General features: G+C 43.4%; 1 protein-coding gene across 6 annotated transcripts in view; it reads right to left on the reverse strand.

Annotated features, from left to right (window-relative positions):
* Positions 1-22,326, reverse strand: part of PPP4R4 (protein phosphatase 4 regulatory subunit 4) — a 151,191-nt gene that overhangs the window by 74,066 nt on the left and 54,799 nt on the right. For 3 of the 6 annotated variants that reach the window (XM_006133679.4, XM_025189915.2, XM_075926659.1), the window contains 3 exons: positions 5,205-5,352; positions 4,427-4,500; positions 1,510-1,616 (listed from right to left, as the gene is read on the reverse strand). In XM_006133679.4, the coding sequence (XP_006133741.2) occupies positions 1,510-1,616; positions 4,427-4,500; positions 5,205-5,352 (329 nt within the window). Of the gene's footprint in view, positions 1-1,509; positions 1,617-4,426; positions 4,501-5,204; positions 5,353-7,296; positions 7,398-15,748; positions 15,893-22,326 lie in introns of those variants that run through there. The other 3 variants (XM_075926656.1, XM_075926658.1, XM_075926657.1) reach the window with 3 other exon arrangements.

Here is a 22,326-nt window from a genome sequence, read left to right on the forward strand (position 1 = left end):
TGGGCTCCAGGAATGTTTGGAGTTGGGAACCCAGTTCCACCAATGTTTGGAGCTGGGTCTCTCTTCTGGCTCTGCATGCCACCCCCACACGCCTTTCCTGGAGCATCCTCCAGCTCCCATTGTGCCTCCCCCAGGTCCTCTGCCGCTCCATGCTGTGCTTTCTCTCTGCAGCTGGCTGAAGTATTAACCAGAACAGCTCCTTCTCATACTTCCTTATATGCTTGGTAATATCTGCTGGTGCCACAGCTCTCACTTGGAGTCTAGACACTGCAGCTCCTTTCTATCTTAGACAGTGTGTTGAGGTGCTAAATTCCCATCCCTGCCCCCTCCTAAACCCCAACTTCCGCCCCTGCCCAGAGCCTGCACCAAACACCCACAGTCCTTCCTAGACCCTACACCTCTTTCTGTACCCCAACCCTGAGCCTGAACCACTTTTGCACCCAAACTCTCTTCCAAAGCCTGCACTCACCTCACCCAATCTCCCTCCTTTAGCCAGGGGATGGCGATGGGACTTGGACCTATTCTGGGCACCACGAAAAATTATACTCAAGGGAGTCCTTTTCTTCAGCTTGAGACTCTGGGAGTCAGAAAGGACCCTGAAAAGGCCGCAAGGACATTAATCTTTCATTTACAATCCTGGGGTTCAGTTATTAATATTGCCTGAATAGGAAAGGCTAGCTGAAAAGGGCCTGTTTAATATAAGGCTGATTAAAGAGATGGCAGAGGTTAATTAAGCAGTATGGCTGTTTTGGGACAGATAGGGTCTATAGCTTTTACTGCTGTTAGATATTTCCAGGTTGTGCATTGAAATCCAAGTCACTGATTTTCAGTCTTGGAGGTCAGGTCAACAGAAGCTGGTTGCAGTTATGTCCCTATTTAGTTATGACAAGGAGAAAATCCCAAGCAAAGAATTCTGAAATCTGGGCACAAAACTAAAAATGTAGAAAAAATATTTTGCCTTTAAGTGGAAAGAGCTTTAAGTTAATCAATTTCTTTACTGGATATTTTAAAATAGATTTTAATAGCACATTTAATCAAAAGGCTTGGAAGAGTCTGACTGAGGAGACAGAATTGCACTGGCATGCTCATCAGGATTTGGGATGCTTGACAGCTGTTTTTGATAAGCAAGGATAGCTGTGCATCCAAAAGCTGAAAGCAGGCTGAAAAACCATTGTTTAGATCTGTGGACCTTCCTTCATAGAACAATAATCTGGAGAAATGTCATGAAAAATGTGTTCCCAAGGTAACCTCGACTAGTAGAAGAATGTACACCAAGAAGTTGAAAGCTGATGACAATAGCAACGTTTGAACATGCTGAGTACTGTGACCTGCCTAATGAACATTGCTTACAGTTAATTAGTATTATACTGACTAGATCTGGAAGAACAAAAGCATTCAATTTTTGTACAGTAGAAAGAATTATGTAAATCTACTTCTTGTAACATTACCCACTAGCAAAGACATTGTGGTAAACATTAAATCTGAAACACAGAGACACAAACTACTCACATATGAGCTTCAAACTTGTTAGCTAATTTTCCCAATATTTTACAGCTAACTAAGCGAGACTGAAGTGTTTGGGAAAGTTGTGCCTTGGAAACAAGTGGATTCAGGATCTATATGGAAAAAATGGGAGGAAACATTTAAACACTAAAAAATGTATTCCTGTTTGAAAAAAATCCAAATTTATATACTACAAATGTCCATTACTTTCCACAAAATTAGACTAAAAGATCATACTAAAGCACACATGAAGACTACTAAGAACCTTGCATTTTAATATTCAGTACCAACTATAGTATGTACCAAAGGTATCTTGGCCCAAATTCTAGTTTATGATTCACATCACAGTTATAGCCATTATATCTTTGCAATATCACATCTATCTTCTTGTGTTTTTATTTAGGGAATAATACCATAAGCTTATTTATTTATATTATTTGGGGAATTTTCATATAAAGGTGCCCTTGTATGGAAAAACTTAGAGGAGGAGGAGGAGGAGGAGGGAACAGAAATAGTATGAAGCTCTCTGTCAAGTTTTATCCAAGGACATCCACTTTGATGTGGATTTGGTGGTCACATACCCTTCCAATCTTGGATATCTCTGGGATTCCTAGGGAAGAGATTCACTTCCATCTCTAGCCATTACCCACTCCTGCTTTTGCTGGAGCTGTGCTACTGTTTGCTGAATCTCCTCCATGACTGTAGAGGATCAGATGTCAGAAGAAGGTAATATTCCTAGTTATATTATCTTCTGATGAAAAATTGCCATAGAAATTCATATGCAAGTAGGGGAAGATGCTACAAAGTAGGATACCTCCCTTACTCTGCCTTAACTCTTCATCCAAGCTTTTATGTACAATCCTAGCAGAAGAGAATACACAGGCAAGGAAAGGGGTACCAGTGGTGCGTAAGTGGCCCTTCCCATCATCTTACTGACAAAAATTCTGAGATCAGTGTGCTGAGATTTCCTACTGTGAAAATGTGAATGGATGAACAAGCTAGAATTAGTACATGTTACTCATTATAACACTTAGTAAGGAAACAAGTCATACAGGCTTTGTAGGTATGATATACTATTATTATTTAATGTTTGAACAATGGAAGAACCCAGAACATGCCAGGCACTTTCCAAATATTTAAGCAAGACATAGTTTTTTCCTCTAACATACTTTAATTTAAAACTGTCCTCCAATTTCTATTTACAATAAATAAAACAAGAATCTAGGGGTATGTCTACACTGCACACTTCTTTTGAAATGAACTATTCTGGAAGAAATACTCTGAAATAGCTTATTTCGAAATAACACGTCTACACTACGGGGAAGCCTCAAAATTAGTTCAAGGCAAGCTTCCCTAATGTGGACGCAGTACTTCGATTTAGAGCTCCAGGAGGCCCTGGGGAGTAATTACTTTGAATGGACCTGAGGAGACGCTATTTCAAAATAGCAGAAGTGGAGCGTCCACACTACTGCTATTCTGATATAGTTATTTCAGAATAGGTGTTATTCCTCATGGAATGAGGTTTACAGAAGCCGGAATAAGCTGTCCATTATTTAAAATTTAGTTTGAAATAACGGAATTGCTGTGTAGACACTTGCATTGTTATTTCTGAAAAACAGCCATTATTCCGAAATAACGCTGTTGTATAGATACACTCTTGGTGTCACAATGCAAAACCAAAATAATTAAGAAAGGCCTTCTTACTTAATGTGATCTTATCCGAACAGCGTGTTAAAAGTGCCTCAGCGATTGTATTATATACAAGGGATACATCTACACTGGCATGATTTTGTGCAAGAACTCTTTTGCGGAAGAGTTCTTGTGCAAAACCTCTTCCAGAAGAGAGCGTCTATACTGGCATGTGCTTTTGCGCAAGAGCATTCTTGCCAGTGTAGACACTCTCTTGCACAAGAAAGCTTTGATAGCCATTTTAACCATAGGGCTTTCTTGTGCAAGTAATTCATGTTGCCTGTCTACATTGGCCTCTTACACAAGAACAGTTGCGCAAGAGAGCTTATTCCCGAGTGGGAGCATAATAGTTCTTGCACAAGAAGCACTGATTTCATACATTAGAACGTCAGTGTTCTTGCGCAAAAACTCGTGGCCAATGTAGACAGGCAGCAAGTTTTGGCGCAAAAGTGGCTGCTTTTGCGCAAGATCGCACCAATGTGGACAGCCAAGGTACATTGTTGTGGGGACATTTTATCATTTTACTGTGATTTCAGGAAAAAGCAGCAAGCAAGTTGACATTTTCCCTAAGTGATTGTTTTTTATGCTGCACTACAGAAAGACATTGGTTCCAGCAATAAGAATTTATTTGGTTATAGTTAGACTTTTACTCTTTAAAAGAAATTTTAAAGTAATGACGGATTTCATTTACAAGAACATTTTAGGAATGTTTTTATTAAGCTCAAATTATTGTTAAGGGGCAGCCGACAATTCTTCCATACTCCAGGACCATAATGTAGAGACAAATATACAGTGTTTTCAGGCTTACTTCCAAATAAAGACCTTTAACCCACTGAGAAGAATTTAAATCTCAAGTCTATTACACCTGCAGCATAAAATTAGTTTCAGTGCCAATCCAGAATTTTAAGTTACAAAAACAAAAGCTCTTTTGTTAGTAAATGTGGAAGGATGTTTTATAATCTTTAAAATTGAAACCTCAAAATTGATTATACCTCATTTAAAAATATTGTAGCCATTGTTTGTTAATGTATACAAAAACCTTTAAAGATGCCCCCTCCTCCCCAATACATTGCTTTACTACACAATGTTCTACATACAGCTTGATTTTTACAGGTGTTGACTGCCTGTTACTTCTTTTGACACAAATAGGAATTGCAGTTATTCCATTAGATCATTATTCATAAAAATATTTAATCTATTCTCCATTAATGTTTCCATGAAAAAATAACATTACCTCATGTCTGATGGTTTCTTTTGGCAAGACTTCTATTACAGCAAGAAGAGTTTCCAGCCATGCATTGCTGACACCTGTTAGACATAAATGGACTATGTGTTACGTTATAGATGAGTTGTATGAAACAACTTCTGAGTTGATACAGCCAGCTATTCAGTGAGTTTCTAAATTACATTACAGTAACATTCAAAAATATTTACACACCTCAACCTGTTTGCACATATATCATTTGAAAAGCAGATTTTTCTTGCATCTTGGGAAAGAGGGGGAATTATTTTATTACTTGGTTTTGGAACAACTGTTTGAAAATGACAGTTTCCCTCTACTTAGAAATAGCATGCTTTTAAATGTACTTATGTAAAACTTTCTATTTTTGCTGCAACTGTATTTTTTTCCTGTATTAAGAAAATAATTTCCAAGAAGTCAAAAGAAAATCTAAAAAAATCTCAATATTATCAGGAAAATACTGTAAACCACTTGTGCATACTCAAGTACAGATTCCAATTAATTCACAGGAAGTTTGGACTAATGACTTCAAGATTTTGTGCACCAAAAATGTATTTATTTGTTTTATTCAAAATGAAGGAAACTTTCAGCTAAACAACAGCATGCAGGAAGGTAAATATATAGAAAACCTTTTATACTGTAAGCCAATCCACATCTAGTAATAAATTCAAATTGGTATAAATTGTATGTATTGTTTTAAATAGTACTGTACAGCCACTAAGGACACATAAATCACAAAGAAACAATCAGTTATCAGCATCATGACCCTGACCTGCATCCCTATGTTCCAGATTCTGTAGAATGATGTGTAGAAAGGAGTGGGAATAAGTATGAATGGACACTGACTCCTCTTGCAGAATAGTCAAAAATGAAACAGCAGCTGTCAACTGCATTTCCACCCCTGCAACATGCAGGACCTCCTGTATAATCAGAAAGGGTATTGATTTAAAAGGATGAGACAAACACATTTAAAGAAAATTCCAATGTTTATTCAGATACTAGGAATCAGTGTGTAAGATGTTAGATACATAACTGTCCTTACACAACCCTTTCCTCTTAACATCAATCATTTAGAGATACTCTAATCTATTTTAAACTACAGCTTCACAAATTCAGGCATCTTAGAAATCATAATGATATGAAACTTTCAAGACAAATAAATTAAAGTGGATCATAATGTTTGACATGGATTAGTTAGCAAATGTAGCACACATTATAATTTTACTAAGCTTTTTAGTTTTGTCTTGTTCAGTTACTTGTTTAGATATAGATGTTTTCTTTATGTATAATAAGAAAATGTCACAACAGACTACAGAGCATTCATTTCAGTAATTAATGGGTTCGAGAGAGAAATATTGTATCTGGGAAGTGATACCAAATTGCCCAAAGTAATTTAAATTTCCCTAATCAATGATACTTTATCTATAAACAGAGAGGTGTGTAATCAACTTTATCATGAACCAATCTTACTTTTTAGAAACTCTTTCAAGTGTCTATACCAGAGTCAAATAATAATAATGATCATATCATAGAGAAATGTGAACAAGTGTTCATTTCTAGACAGTTGTCAGAATGAAAATTAAAGACTATATCTAGCTCTTTCAAAGTTATTTAACATATCACAACATCTTCTATGTATAACCTGTATGAGTCACTACTCACTACCAGTATGTACTTTCACTAGATATTACTAGAATTTTATTTCATAATTTACTATTAAAATATTATGCAAGTTTTACTTGTGAATCAAACCTAGGTAACACTCAGCTTTCTATCTAGACCAACTGATCCTAGCCTGCCATTTGATACTTTTTACAGATACTTTTTTGATTCTTTTAAACATACATATTGGGAGACAAATAACATTCCCATATTTAACAAAAGAGCAAATAAAAACAAACAAAAAACCCCTCCAACAGACTTTCTTAACAATAAACCACTAATCACAGGCAAAAATGTCGACAAAAGATGATCCTGGCTTATGATCAGCTCAGACCTGTCATGTGGTGACTTAGTACATTTATCTTTTATGTAATAAGAGGTGAACTATAAAGAAGTCTCGGTACAGAAATGTAAACCAATCATACTGTATGTGCAAATACCTTTTTACAGAGTAGCTGAGCTAAAGAAAAACTGTTATTCATCTCAAGAGCTAGTTGTGGGTATTTATAGCGGTGGATATTTCTACATTATCCAAGTAAAATTAAGCTATGCCACACAGCTTACCAACTAACAGTATAATAAAATGTTCATATTCCTTAAAAGGGATAAGTTGCCATTTTTTGTCATTAAAGACCATACATTGGCCTTGTACAACTTCCATTAACACTACTGGGTGTATTACCAAGGAACTAGGTCAGTATTTGGTCTTAGAACAGGGGATCAAAATAAGTAAGCACATAAAAATCTGGAAATACAACAGAAAGGATTTCACAAAACAATTAAGAAATAAGGCAGAAGAAACAGGGCCTAAAGACATGAGTTCTAGGATACAGTTTTTCTTTTAAGACAGCAGAGACAATTCCGCCCGTTTAGAGTTATTTAAGAAGCTCTATCCCACCTCCCATCCCTTGTGCTAAGATTCACGTGAAAGACAGGATTATTAATACAGTCTAACTATAAAATGGGCTAAATGCAAACAATGCAATTCAGAACACTGTATGACTGAGTTTATCCATATGACACACTTTCCATACTCAAAAGCTTTTTAAATTGTGGGATGAAATGGACCTTTGGAAACGTACATTTCTGCAATGTTAAGCAGAAGTTTTAAAAAAAATCAACAGATTTTGTTAGAATAAAAGGTAGCTGACATCAATTTTAAATATGTTCACTGGGTACACAACATAAATAGTGTTACTTACCAACAACTCAAGATTCCAAATGGGTAGCTCCTCCACAGATCCACACTCTCTGGATAATCATGTGTGAGAGCCACATTCTCTGGATGTGCCTCCTCATGGACCTCGGGAGACATTGAAATGTAAATTTCTAGATTGCTTAAACATGTGCCTGCATTGATGTCTGCACTGAGAACTGTAAAGTTCCACCTATTAAAATGTGTCTGGCTTCCATACCCACTTCAGTTCCATAGACCTCAAGTTGGACATAAAAATGTATGACAAAAGACATCAGGTTTGTGAGTGTAGATCTGTCGAGGAGGATACCCATTTGGAGAATTATGATTATGGGTAAGTAACTTCTTTTTCTAGGCATGGGATCTCCTTCACAGATTCCCACTCTCCAGTGGCAAAAAAGCACTAACCAGCAGACTCAGACAGAGGGATTCAGTGTGACGTCAAAAGAACCAGGTGGTTGCTGAACTGCCCTATTGAAAAAGACTATGGTCTAGCAGTTAATTTCAGGCAGCTATCGTTTCAAAATGTAGAAAGCACTGCAGATTTCCTGTATTGGAACAGATGAAATTTCAACACTAGTGCAATATCGTTTATGTCCCTTTGGAACAGAATACTTCCTTGAAAGAATGCTGCAAGTGAAAATACAGTCTATCAGTTAGTATCTATGTTAATAATGCATAACCTTTCAATTAGGATCCAAAAGACACACACAGTGAGGCCAACAGCCACTGCAGGCCCTAGGGCAAGGTATGCTGGGGAGGCTGGCTCCTGCACTCAGAAGTGGGGGAGGGGAGCTGAGGCAGTCAGCCCTCAGCACTACCGAGACCACTGTAAGCTCCCCTTCACACCCCAACCTTTAAAGCTGCACAGAGCGGCACTCCAAAAGGGCCTGGGGCTTGGGCTATTGCCATTGTTTAGAGTCACCCAGCCTCGGGGCATCTGCCCTCTTGCCTCCTCCCCCGTCAGTGGACCTGGACGGACAGACGGACGCACGCACACACACATGCACACACAGAGAAAGTATAGAAGAATGGTAAAAAAGAGGACTGATTAGTCTTGAACCCAAAGTCATTTTTGAATGTAAGCTGGGGTTAACAGCACCATCGCTACTAAGAAGAATTTGTCAACAGCAACTGCAGCTTGCAACAATGAAAACTTGATGGATAGTAAATTTTAAAAATAATTTCCTAGATTACAAAATAATTTGTTTTGAAAATGGCTTCAGAATGGATCAGATAGCACAGGGGAAAGGCTTGCTGCATAGGAGTCAGATAACTGAAATAAGAAACAAAAACATTCAGGATTTTGAGAAGTCAAAGTACTGTATACTTGAAAAGATGGGCTCTCTTTCCTTAGAGGTATGTAAAGACATACATTAGTTAACCAACTGCAGCTCTAGATCTAAATTAGTTGATTTTTTTATTCTGAAATCATAACATTTGGAAAAATAATTCTTAATAAAAAAATTCAGAAAGACAAATGCCTTCAAAAACCTATTTCTGGTGGTACAAAGATCTCCCAAACCATGGGGATCAAACAGAAAGGGAGCTGTCAATGCCAAATACAAAGAAATCATTAGGTGCATTGAACATATACTAAGGATTATGTCTAAGCTATCTATACATCAGCATTTCAGTGATTATCAAGGTTTGTGATGAAGTATATGGAGATATCCAGAGAGTGGGGGATCTATGTATGAGAACCATAAGAAGACACTGTTTTTTTAACTATAGAGACTGTACAAAGATTTAATATACAGTATAGCCACCAAAATTCAGGGCCTACTTGAAAGTGGAAGTTTAAGACAGTATGGGGGACACTGATCATGAAATAATAGAGTTCATGATCTTAAGGAAAGGTAGAAGGGAGACCAGCACAATTGAGGTAATGGATTTCAGGAAGGCAGATTTTGATAAGCTCAGAGAACTTGTAGGTAAGGTGCCATGGGAAGCAAGACTGAAGGGAAAAACAACTGAGGAGAGCTGGAAGTATTTCAAAGGGACGTTGTTAAGGGCCCAAAAGCAAACAATTCCGCTGTGTAGGAAAAATAGAAAATATGGCAAAAGACCAGCTTGGCTTAACAAGAAGATCTTGCATGATCTCAAAATAAAAAAGGAGTCCTATAAAAAAATGGAAACTAGGACAAATAACAAAGGATGAATTTATGCAAGCAACACAGGAATGCAGGGGCAAGATTAGAAAGGCACAGGCGCAAAATGAGATCAAACTAGCTACAGGCATAAAGGGAAACAAGAAGACCTTTTATAAATACATTAGAAGCAAGAGGAAGACCAAGGACAGGATAGGCCCACTGCTCAGTGAGGAGGGAGAAGCAGTAACAGGAAACTTGGAAATGGCGGAGATGCTCAATGACTTCTTTGTTTCGGTCTTCACTGAGAAGTCTGGAGGTGTGCCTAACGTAGTGAATACAAGCAGAGAGAGGGTAAGTTTAGAAGATAGGATACACAAAGAACAAGTTAAAAATCACTTAGGAAAGTTAGATGTCAGCAGGTCACCAGGTCCTGATGAAATGCATCCCAGGATACTCAAGGAGTTGATAGAGGAGGTATCTGAGCCTTTAGCTATGATCTTTGAAAAATCATGGAAGACAGGGGAGATACCAGAAGACTGGAAAAGGGCAAATATTGTGCCCATCTATAAAAAGGGGAATAAGAACAACCCAGGAAACTACAGACCGGTCAGTTTAACGTCTGTCCCAGGGAAGACAATGGAGCAGGTAATTAAGGAAATCATATGCAAACACTTGGAAGGTAATAAAGTGGTAGGGAATAGCCAGCATGGGTTTGTGAAGAACAAGTCATGCCAAACTAATCTGATAGCTTTCTTTGATAGGATAACGAGCCTTGTGGATAAGGGAGAAGCGGTGGATGTCATATACCTAGACTTTAGTAAGGCATTTGATACGGTCTCGCATGATATTCTTATTGATAAACTAGGCAAATATAACTTAGATAGGGCCACGATAAGGTGGGTGCATAATTGGCTGGATAACCGTAGTCAGAGAGTTGTTGTTAACGGTGCTAAATCCTGCTGGAAAGGGATAACAAGTGGAGTTCCGCAAGGGTCTGTTTTGGGACCTGTACTGTTCAATATCTTCATCAATGATGTAGATACTGGGATAGAGAGTACGCTTATTAGATTTGCAGATGATACCAAAGGGTATGTCTACACTAGAAAGTTAGTTCGAACTAACGGACGTTAGTTCGAACTAACTTTCCTATGCGCTACACTAGCGCTCCGCTAGTTCGAATTTGAATCGAACTAGCGGAGCGCTTAGTTCGAACTAGGTAAACCTCATTTTACGAGGACTAACGCCTAGTTCGAACTAGCTAGTTCGAACTAAGGGCTGTGTAGCCCTTTAGTTCGAACTAGTGGGAGGCTAGCCCTCCCCAGGTTTCCCTGGTGGCCACTCTGGCCAACACCAGGGAAACTCTATGCCCCCCTCCCGGCCCCGGACCCCTTAAAGGGGCACGGGCTGGCTACGGTGCCCGTGCCAGGTGCAAGCCTGCCAGCACCCAGCTAGCAGACCCTGCACCTGGCACGGCACAGAGCCACCCACCCGATGCCCCCCAGCCCACCCCCTCTTGCCGGGACCAGGCTGGCGGCTCCCGGGAGTTTGCCCTGGACCGCAAGAGGCGGGCACCTTCCTGGGCTAGTGCGGACATCGTGGACCTCGTCCACGATCTCCGCACTAGGCACAGGAAAGTGGCCGTCTAGGGCAGGAGAGCTGCCAGCCTGGCCACCCAGGACCAGGTGTGCATGAAAATCAAGGGGGTCCACTGAGACCCCCGACACTGAGCCCTGAGCTTACAATGGCCGTCCTGGGTCAGACCAAAGGTCCATCTAGCCCAGTAGCCTGTCTGCCCACAGCGGCCAACCCTAGGGACCCTGGAGGGGATGGACCGAAGACAGTGACCAAGCCATTTGTCTCGTGCCATCCCTCTCCAGCCTTCCACAAACTTTGGGCAGGGACACCACTCCTACCCTCTGGCTAATAGGACTCCATGGACCCAACCTCCATGACTTGATCTCACTTCCCTTTAAACTCTGTTCTAGTTCTAGCCTTCACAGCCTCCTGCAGCAAGGAGTTCCACAGGTTAACTATTTGCTTTGTCAAGAAGAACAACTTTCTCTTACTAGTTTCAAGCCTGATACCCATTCCTTTCCTTTGGTGTCCTCTAGTCCTTCTTTATGGGAACTCATGAAGAACTTTTCTGAATGCACCCTCTCCACCCAACCCCTGCTTTTAGAGACCTCTATCCTGTCCCCCCTCCGTCTCCTCTTTTCTAAGCTGAACAGTCCCAGTCTCTGTAGCCTCTCTTCATCTGGGACCTGTTCCCAACCCCTGATCATGTTAGTTGCCCTCCCCTCTCCCAGCCTTTCTCTTCCCCTCTCCCACCTCCTTTTCCCAGTCTCCCCCAGTTTTTTTCAATAAAGACAGAGTCAATGTTGGAAGAAACGTTATCTTTATTTTGTACATCAATAAGAAGGGGGGCTAGGGAAGGGTAAGTGGAAGGAGGTGAGGGAGGAATGGGGTACGAGCCCCCGATGGGGAGGACTGGGCTGGCTCTGCGGGCTTCTGGGGGTGGAAGCTCTCCTGCAGCCCCCCAATTACTCCCTCTCCCCAGATGGCAGCCTGCGGCAAGTGCAGCCGGGCTGATGGCCGAGTGGTGTGATGTGCCCAGTGTGGGCACTCAGGGCACTCCAAGCCAGAACTTCTTTGCAAGCGGGGCACCCCTTAGAACTGTGTGTCCGGGGTGGGGGTCGGGACCCTTTAAGCGCAGCCCTCGGCTAGCCTGAGACAGTATCTCCATGCTCTAAGTCCTCCTTTTATGCCCTGCCGGCACTGCTTCCGGCCATCATTAAGCCCTGTTCAGAGTCCACTCAATGTGGACTTACTAGTTCGAACTAGCAAAACGCTAGTTCGAACTAGTTTTTAGTTCTAGATGCGTTAGTTCGAACTAGCTTAGTTCGAATTAACTAATTCGAACTAAGTTAGTTCGAACTAGCGCTGTAGTGTAGACGTACCCAAACTGGGTGGGGTTGCAACTTCTTTGGAGGATAGGGACATAATTCAAAATGACCTTAGCAAGTTACAGAAATGGTCAGAGGTAAACAGGATGAAGTTTAATAAAGAGAAATGCAAAGTGCTCCACTTAGAAAGGAACAATCAGTTCCATACATTCAAGATGGGAAGCGACTGTCTAGGAAGGAGCATGGCGGAAAGGGATCTAGGGGTCATAGTGGACCACAAGTTGAATATGAGTCAACAGTGTGATGCTGTTGCAAAAAAAGCAAATATGATTCTAGGTTGTATCAACAGGTGTGTTGTAAGCAAAACTCGTGAAGTCATTCTGCCGCTCTACTCTGCACTAGTTAGGCCTCAGATGGAGTACTGTGTCCAGTTCTGGGCGCCACATTTCAAGAAAGATGTGGAGAAATTGGAAAGCGTACAGAGAAGAGCGACAAGAATGATTAAAGGTTTAGAGAACATGACCTATGAAGCCAGGCTTCATGAACTGGGCTTGTTTAGTTTGGAAAAAAGAAGATTAAGGGGGGACATGATAGCGGTTTTCAAATATCTAAAAGGGTGTCAAAAGGAGGAAGGAGAAAATTTGTTCCTCTTGGTTTCTGAGGACAGGACAAGGAGTAATGGGCTTAAAGTGCAGCAAGGGAGGTTTAGATTGGACATTAGGAAAAAATTCCTAACTGTCAGGGTGGTCAAATATTGGAATAAATTGCCAAGGGACGTGGTGGAATCTTCCTCTCTGGAGATATTTAAGAACAGGTTAGATAGACATCTGTCAGGGATGGTGTAGATGGAGCTTGGTCCTGCTTGAGGGCGGGGGGCTGGACTTGATGACCTCTTGAGGTCCCTTCCAGTCCTATGATTCTATTTTAAATTTTAATCTATGTATATCATAGCTGATTTAACCGATCAAACACAATAATGATGCCTCAAACTTGACCATACTTTCTCTGAGTTATATTAAATAGTCTGGCAAATTTAATTTTTTTTTTTTTTGCCAATCTTAGAATCTGCCTGGTAAAAGGTGAAATTGTTTTGCTTTGTAGTTTCTTTAATTGTTGCTTTATTTTGAATATTTAAAATGACAAATATAGACTGCGAATGGAAGTGTTTTCCTACTTGTTTAATTTCCACCATTAAGTAGGCAAGATTACCAGGTTTCGTTTACCAATTTCTGCCAACAAGCAGAGATAAAATTCTTGATCCAGACAGTCATAATGTCTTTGAGATATCTTTTCCTCAGTCTATTTTATGTACAGTATTGACAAAATAAGCATTTGTTCTTACTTGTGAGTTCTACAAACATGTTCAAACACCAAATGAGGAATTCACTACCCAATTAGCTCATGGTGATAAAGAGGTGCAGACCACATAAATTACACATGGCAATTACTGCCTTTCACTTTACAGTTGTAGATACAAATTTAGAAAAGTGGGTGAACATCATAATCCCATCTCACCTATAGGGAATGGGGGTACAGAGAAATTAACAGACAATTCAATTTCCTTTGAAATGAAACAACTCCCACTATTTTCAATGGAAATTAGACCAAGTGAAGACTATACTAGATTTCCAGTTACAGGTCAGTACATCAGCAGTAATCTTCAAAAGATGTACAAAGAAAAAACATCAAACATAACAAAAGTCTGTCAGTGCTAAAAAATATTGGCAATCAAAACTAACAACAGCAATTATCAATCCACCCAGCAAAAATAGGAAAACAAGAACATCTCAGATGTAATTGGATTCAGTAAATTTAAACAGCAAATTTCAGAAATTCATCAAGTCAGCAAGTTGGTTTAGAAAGGGGCCTGGAATGAGAATCTGAAGTTTATGTGGCAATTAGGTTGAAAAACTAGGGTTAAAGTTAACATTTTCAGTAGTTTTGAATCCTCAAGTCATTGTTTGTTTGTTTTCCCAAAGCTATTTCATATTTTTATAAAAAGGTCTATTGAACTGGCCATGACAACACTGAGTCTGATAATGGAAGCATTTACTCAGCTGTTTTTCCAATGTGTCAGTTTATTTTATTCCTCAATTCTGAACACATCTTGTTCTGTGGCCATTTGATCAGTTCAAAGAATAAGTAAAACAGCTCTTTTATAAAGGCCCAGGAAGACAAGACAAATTGACCCATGTATTAGAGCATGCATTTAAGTGTCTGTAACCGGTTTGGTCTCCCAGAGGGGCTCCTCTGTCTCCAGGTCAGTGGGCAGCCACTCCGCCCCACGACTTCAGGCACTAAAACAAACCCTCAAGTAAACAATCTAAGCCTGGGTCTCAGGCAGCAACAACAAAGAGAGGCCAATTGGTAGTCCCATGTCTTCGGTCTTGTTCCAGGAGGAGCGGCAAACATGCAGTCCATTTGGAAGCTCTAGCCCTGGGTCAAAGGGGGTAGCAAGCAATACAGTCAATTCAGAGAGTCCCGGGGCAGAAACTCCACTCATCTGAAGAAGTGTGCCCACGAAAGCTCATGATATCATCTACATGTTTTGTTAGTCTATAAAGTGCTACCAGACTATTTGTTGTTTTTTCTGTATCAGAGTAACTCAGCTACCCCCTGAAGCTCCCAAATAAACATAGTTAGTTCAGGGGTTCAGTGGCCCAGGTCTTGCTTCAGGTGGGGTGACAACCTAACACAAGCAGGTCAAGGCAGGCAGTAAACAAATACGGTTAGTGAGCGAGGGCCCTAGGTCAGGGCCGGGCAGCAAATAAACACTGTTAGTTCAGGAGTTCGAAAGCCCTGGCCTTGCTTCGGGGGGGTAGGGAGGGGGGGCAAACAAACAGTTCATGCTCCAGGCCCTGGTTCAGGGCGGGCAGCAAAAAAACCCAGTTCAGAGTCCCCAGTCCTGGTTCAGGGTGGGGCAGCAACCAAACACAGGGGGAAACCAGAAGGTCTGTAGCCCAGGCCTTGTTTCAGGCAGGGCAGCAAACATAGAGAGGAGCCCTGCTCCCAGGGCGGGGGGGGGAGGGGGGCAGTGTGACAGACCGGGCCGTGTCTGGGCACAGCTGAGGGTGTCCGCTCAGGGTGAATTGCTCAAATCCGGGGCTCCTTACAGCCCCCAGACTGGTGACCTTTCCAAACCGGCCACAAACCAGTCCCACAGAGCACTTCAGCAGCCTGCCTGAAGCCTCATGAGCAAAACCCCTCCGACACCCCAGCAATATCTATGCCACAGATGGCCCTGGGCCTCATACACAGGTGGGGGGTCCTAGCACCCAATCCCACCAACCCCGAACAAGTTCTGTCCGGTTCCAAGAAACCAGCCACAGATCCCTGGTCAATTTACCCTCTGGATCTTACCCACACATCACGCTGGGCCAATCCTTTAGAATCTATATCTAAAGGTTTATTATCACAAGAAAGAAAAGCATGAGAGTAAGGTTGTTAAAGAATAGTACGTTACATGCACCGAATCTCCCAGTCCTCGATGCAGGCTCTAGCAGAGATGTTACAGCTGCTGGTTTAAAATTTCTTGTTGCACATCCTAGCATCAGGATGGGTTCACAGGTCTTCCGGGCTCTTCGATCCCTGCAATGCTGCCTCTGGGATGAAGTGCTGAGCTGAGAACAAAATGGCATCGACCACATGGCCTCTTTATACCTCCTTCCTGGCCTCTTCTTGTACGCAGCCAGTCACCTGGCCCTCAGCCTCTCTGCTGGCAGCTCTTAGGTCTCCGCCCTCATGCTTTAGGTGTGTCCTTGGCCCATCGAGTGCCATTGTCCCACAGGGCCTCGCTAATCAGCCTGTCCATAGCAATGCTCAACCATATTCAGAGAAATATTCAGCTTTCACACAGATTACAGATTCCTACCTACACACAGAGACATTATACACTCACATAAATAGCATACACAGGATCAGCAAACAATAAGCTCCCATTCAATACCCCACATGGCCCCCTTTTATACCACTGTTGGGGCCAGCACCCCCACCTATGAGTGCAGCCATGATCTGGCAAATAAACATTGTTAGTTCAGGATTTTGAAAGCCCTGGCCTTGCTTGGGGGGGGGGGGGGGGGGAGCAAACAAACAGTTCATGCTCCAGGCCCTGGTTCAGGGCGGGCAGCAAAAAAACCCAGTTCAGAGTCCCCAGCCCTGGTTCAGGGCGGGGCAGCAACCAAACACAGGGGAAACCAGAAGGTCTGTAGCCCAGGCCTTGTTTGAGGCAGGGCAGCAAACAGAGGAGCCCTGGTCCCAGGTCGGCGGGGGGGGGGGGGGGGGGGGGAAACAGTAAATAAAGATAGGTAACAGTTCAAAATCCGCAGCCCTGGTTCGGGGGAGGGGGGTGGAGGGGAGGGACAGCAAACAATACTGTTAGTTCAGTGGTAAGTAGGTTGTCTCCTCATTCAGGAGGGGTTCAGGAAACTCACCTGTGGTGGCTGAGATGGGGAGACTGCCACCCACCGGTTGGCAGAGTGAATGCAGGCCCACCCACTCCATTCCTCTCAGCCCAAGGCCCTGTGCCCACTATTTCCCAAAATAGCAAGCATGCTATTCCGGCATCCCTGTAACCCTTGTGCCATGAGGATTAAGCGATTTGTCGGAATAGTGCCTTATTTTGAAATCTGACGCTGTCTACACAGCACCAAATTTCAAAATAAGCTCCTTCGACCTAGACTTGGAATAAGCTACACAATTTGCGTAGTGCAAATTGCGTAGCTTATTCCAACAGAAGGGAGCTTTCTAGATGCAACCCTAGAAGACTATACATGTCATCTAATCACATTTCTCGATTGCCTATAACAGAGGGCAGCATGCTTGCTGATATATTTATTCTTGTAATCTAAATAATCTACTTATAATGAAGTAGATGGAATCTGTGTGTCAGAGATTCAAAATTAAATTGCCTTAATTCCTACAAATATTGTATTGTCTCTCAAACAGCCTCTCATTTTAGTAGAGTGGAAAAAAGAAGACATTATGAGGTTATTTCCACAGGCAACTTGATAAAATATGAGAGAAGTAATTTATGAGTAGACTCTCTCCCTGTTTTATTATTTTCTGGAACATTTTTGTTAATACGGTAAGTAAAAAATGGGTGATCGAAAACCAGATAAAGCTGAAAGGAAGGCTATAAACAGAATATGTTAGTATAAATAGCTAGTTTCTACAAAACTAAAATGAGATGAGTGAAATACAAAACATAATTTATTGTTGAAAAAAAAGTAGTGAAGGACAGCAAAGAGACTCACCTTGGTGAGATAACTGTCGTTCTTCGAGATGGTGTCCTTGCGGGTGCTCCACTGTTGGTGCTGGGCTTGCCCCGGCGCCGCAGAACGGACACTTTTCTAGAAAGCAGTGTTTGGCCGGACCACGCGTGCGCCGCACAGCTCGTGGCATTCGCTCTCTTTTCTGTGAGTGCGCGGTCTAGCCCCCGTCAGTTCCTGGAGGCTGCCTTTAAGTATGCAAGACACAAACAAAAAGCGGACTCCGAAGCGGGGAGGAGGGCAGGTAGTAGAGCACCCGTGAGGACACCATCTCGAAGAACGACAGTTATCTCACCAAGGTGAGTAACTTCACTTTCTTCTTTGAGGATGTCCCCACGGGTGCTCCACTATTGGTGACTGAGTAGCAGTAATCACCACAACAGAAGGAGGGGGAAAAAAACCCGGAGTCCGTATTTGTCTGCTGTGGAGAGCACCACCGTTGCCAGTGCCCCATCGGATTGTCTACTCTGAAGTAAGGTATAGTGTTTGACAAAAGTAAGGTGTGAGGACCAAGTGGCCACTCTACATATGTTCTTTAAGGAAACCCTTTAAGGAAGGCAGTAGAAGACGCCATGGCCCTGGTAAAGCGAGCCCAGGGTTGAATGGGAAGAGGTATACGCTTTAACATGTAAGATTGCCTTATGCAGTTGGTTATTAATTTTGAGATCCGTTGAGCGGATAAGGGCTGTTCCTCTGATCTCTCTGCCAGAGATACAAATAAACGGTCGGTATGTCTAAAGGATTTTGTTCAATCAATGTAGAATGCGAAAGCCGTGCGGGTGTCGAGAGTATGGAGGGCCACTTCTTGTGGTAAGGAGTGTGGTTTTGGGTAAAACAGCAGCAGAATTATGGATTTGTTGACGTGAAAAGATGACGGTATCTTGGGAATGAATTTTGGGTGGACTCGTAATATCACTCCGTCCTTGTGAAAAATGGCATACTGTGGCATAGCCATTATAGCTGAGAGTTTCCCACTCTGCGTGCTGATGGTATAGCGAGGAGGAATAGTGTTTTCATTGTCAGGAAGCTCAAAGTTTCAGAGGCTAGTGACTCAAATGGTGGAGCCATTAGGGCTTCAAGGACCACATTTAGGTTCCACACGGGTGGGATTGGGTCTCATAGTGGGCTCATATTTACTAGGCCCTTGATGAATCTTTTAGCGATAGGATGAGTGAAGACGGAGGTTCCATCGATTGGAGAGCTGAATGCTGAGATTGCTGCCAAATGCACTCTGAGGGATGCTAACGACAGTCCTGTATTTTTCAGATGGAGTGCGTAGTCCAAGATGACCAAAAGAAGGACCATCTCCGGGAGTCGTTGGTTTGTGGCGCACCAGGAGGCAAATCTACACCACTGGCACAGGTAAGTGTTTCTGGTTGTTTGTCCTCTGCTATGTATGAAAACTTGTTTGACTGATGCCGAGCATAAGGATTCAGATGGATTTAGCCAGCTGTGAGGTTGAGGATCTGGGGGTTCTGTAGGCAACCCCAGTTCTGAGTAAGAAGGTCCGGGAGAGTTGGTAGGCGAAATGGTGCATGTAGCATCATGTGATAGAGAAAGGGAAACCAGTGTAGGCGAGCCCAGGTAAGTAGGATGCCATAGGTGTTATGCCGTGGTGAATGCACCAATTCTAAAGCTGGATAGACTCCACGCATAGGGAATGAGATCAAGCTCTGCCCTGGCGATTTATATAATACATGGTTGTAACACTGTCGGTAAGGATCCTTACTACGGTATTCTGTATTTGATTGCGAAAACATCTGCAAGAGTTGAATATTGCTCTCAGTTCTAGGAGGTTTATATGAAGATGTGCTTCCTGGGGCAACCATTGGCCTTGTGCTGAGGTCGTACCCATATGGGCTCCCCAGCTTAGTAGGGAAGCGTTGGTTGTAATCTGTTATTTGGGCTGTTGTTGCTGGAAAGGCACCCCTGATAGAAGATTGTTGCGGCATATCCACCAAAGAAGTGATTGGAGGATGGCTCGTGGTAGGGAGACTGACCTGCGGAGGTCGTATCTCGTGTGGTTGTACACCTGCGACAGCCAGTACTGGAGGGCACGAAAGTGAAGTCTGGCATAGCGTACCACGTAAGTTGTGGCGGCCATATGGCCCATGAGTCTCAGACAGGTAATGACTTGGACCGTAGGACTGCCTCTGATGATCTGAATGAGGTCTTGAATGGCGTGGAACATCAGGAGCAGAAGAAAGGCCCTGGCTATAACCAAATCCAGGTGGGCTCCTATGAATTCTAGGTCCTGAGTTGGACGCAAAATGGACTTTTGTTCGTTTACAAGGAGTCCTAAGGCTTGAAAGACTTGCTTGGTGATTTGAATCATCTGGAGTAGTTCGGATGAGGACTGGACCTTGAGAAGGCAGTCATCCAGATATGGGAAGATAATCACCCCTTGTGTTCGGAGATAGGCAGCAACCACCGCCAGGGGAGGACCTTGTATCGGTAATGGTCTGTGTTGAGAACGAAGCGTAAGAATCTCCTGTGAGCTGGATGGATCGAAACATGAAAGTAGGCGTCCTGAAGGTCGAGGGCCGCAAACCAGTTGTCGCATTCCAACGCGGGGATTATGGCAGCGAGAGTGATCATTTTGAATTTTTGTTTTTGTAGGAACTTGTTCAAGCAGCGTAGGTCCAGTATTGGTCACCAACCTCCCAACTTTTTCCCTTGCCCCTGAATTCTTGTGGAACAGGTTCTATCTCCCCTAAAGAGAGGAGGTGGTTGATCTCTTGTAGTGTGAGAGGGGTCCCTGAAAAGGGACTGGGTAGGTGGGAAGGTGGGAGGGACAAACCTGAAGGGGATGGTGTAGCCTGTTTGAATAATATCCTTTACCCATCTGTCCGAGGTGATTTTTGCCATTGGTGGGGAAAGGGCTTCAGACGTTGGTGGAAGATATAGATGGGTTGTTGAATGGTGCTGCTCAGAGATGGTTGCGTGCCCTCGACCATGATATCAAACCTGTTGTTTGGTATTGGGTGTGATCTTGGTATGCTTATTATTGTTGTGTCGTCTCTGAAGTCCTTGGTGTGGACGCTGAGTATCAAAAGGTCTTTGTGGCTGATTGTGTTGCTGCCACTGGTGGCGGACAAAGGGGTAATCATACCTCCGCTGGAAGGGGGTATAGCATCGTCTCCTAAATGGAGGGGTGTACATCCCCAGCATCCACAAGGTTGTACTTGAGTCCTTTGAAGAGTGTAGTACTGTATCAGTCTTCTCTGCAAACAAATTGTCTCTGTTAAAAGGCAAATCTTCGACCTTGCTCTGTAGTTCCTTTGGAACCCCTGCTGATTGTAGGTAAGAAGCTCTCCGCATTACGACGGCAGTGGCCATAGAGCAAGCCGCTGTGTCCGACATGTCCATGGCCATTTGAAGGGACATTCTGGCTGATGTGTATACCTCCTGAATAACGGCCTTTAGAATGGGCTTCTTAGATTCCGGTAAATGATCTATTAGCAGAGGTAAGTGTGAAAAAGTGTCAAAAACGTGATTGGAGAGATGGTCTGTATAATTCGCAATTCTAAGCATTAGAGTTGCGAATGTGTAAAAATTCCAGCCCAGAAGGTCCAGCCTTTTCATCTCTCTGTCATTGCTAAGTTGCTTGAATTGCAGGGTCTTCCATCATTGTTGGGCTGCATCCACCACCAGGAAGTTGGGTTGGGGGTGGGTAAAAAGGAATTCCATCCCCTTTGGAGAGACAAAATACTTCCTGTCAGCCTTCTTGTTAGTTGGAGGTACTGATGCTGGAGTATGCCAGATCGGCAATCTCGAGGACAGCTTAATCCAGGGGAATGGTCAGCCGAGACCTGTGTTGTGGTTTGTCTTTGACCTCCTCCAATGATATCTCCTGTGTGACAGCAACCCTCTTAAACAGCTCTTGGAATTGGCAAAGATCATCTGGTGGTGAAACTTCACCCAGGATAACCGTGTCGTTGGGTGAAGAGTCTACTGGGGAGATCTCAGATGGTTGAACTTCAGGAGGCATGTGACTGGCTTCGGAAGTAAGCTGAGGTGGTGGCGTACTCCGTTGTGGTGGGGCAAGTGGAGCAGGAGTTGGCGAGTGTCTGGACGAGCCATAGTTGTATCCGGACCAAGAATGTGAACGAGATCAGTAGTAGTAAGAATATCTGCTATGGGGGTCACAGTAGTAGTGATCATCAGAATGGTACAGCCTTTCTAAGGGCGAATGTCTTTCAGGATAATATGCTGGACGGCGTTGCCAGCGATGCAAACGTGGAGAAGCAGAAGAACTAGAGCAGTTATAAGAGGCTCTGGAGAGCGCGGGGGTGGAGGAGTGGTGTCTGTAATAGCATCTCTTCTGGACAGCCAGAAAAGGAGATGAGAGGTCCTGAGGTGAACATGGAGATCTGCGAGGGCTCCTAGGATAGACCGGAGAGTGCAGTGCCGGAGGAGATGGAGATGGTGCGGCGAGAAAATGGGCAAGTGGGATCGGCTTCGGCACGGAGGCATCATCAGCGCCGGGCTGTCGGTGCTGGCAATGGTGGAGCAGGGAGCCACGCTTCTCGGTGCCGGTCTCTCCGATGCTGCTTCCGGGGATGCCAGCTGCACCGTGAGTCCTGGTGTCACCTTCTGGGCTGGTGCCACTGAGGCACTCTGCACTGGCACGATCGGGGCCAAAGGTGATCTAGGCACCGTATCCTTCGGCGCTGGAGGCTTGGGTGCCGGCAGGGCCAAGCAACCCTCGGTGCCGGGGGCGGTGCAGGGTCTGCTGCCAGCTTAGATTTCAGTGCCGCTAACGACTTCGGGC

This window comes from Pelodiscus sinensis, chromosome 4, assembly GCF_049634645.1.
Source record: "Pelodiscus sinensis isolate JC-2024 chromosome 4, ASM4963464v1, whole genome shotgun sequence".
Taxonomy (NCBI): domain Eukaryota; kingdom Metazoa; phylum Chordata; order Testudines; family Trionychidae; genus Pelodiscus; species Pelodiscus sinensis.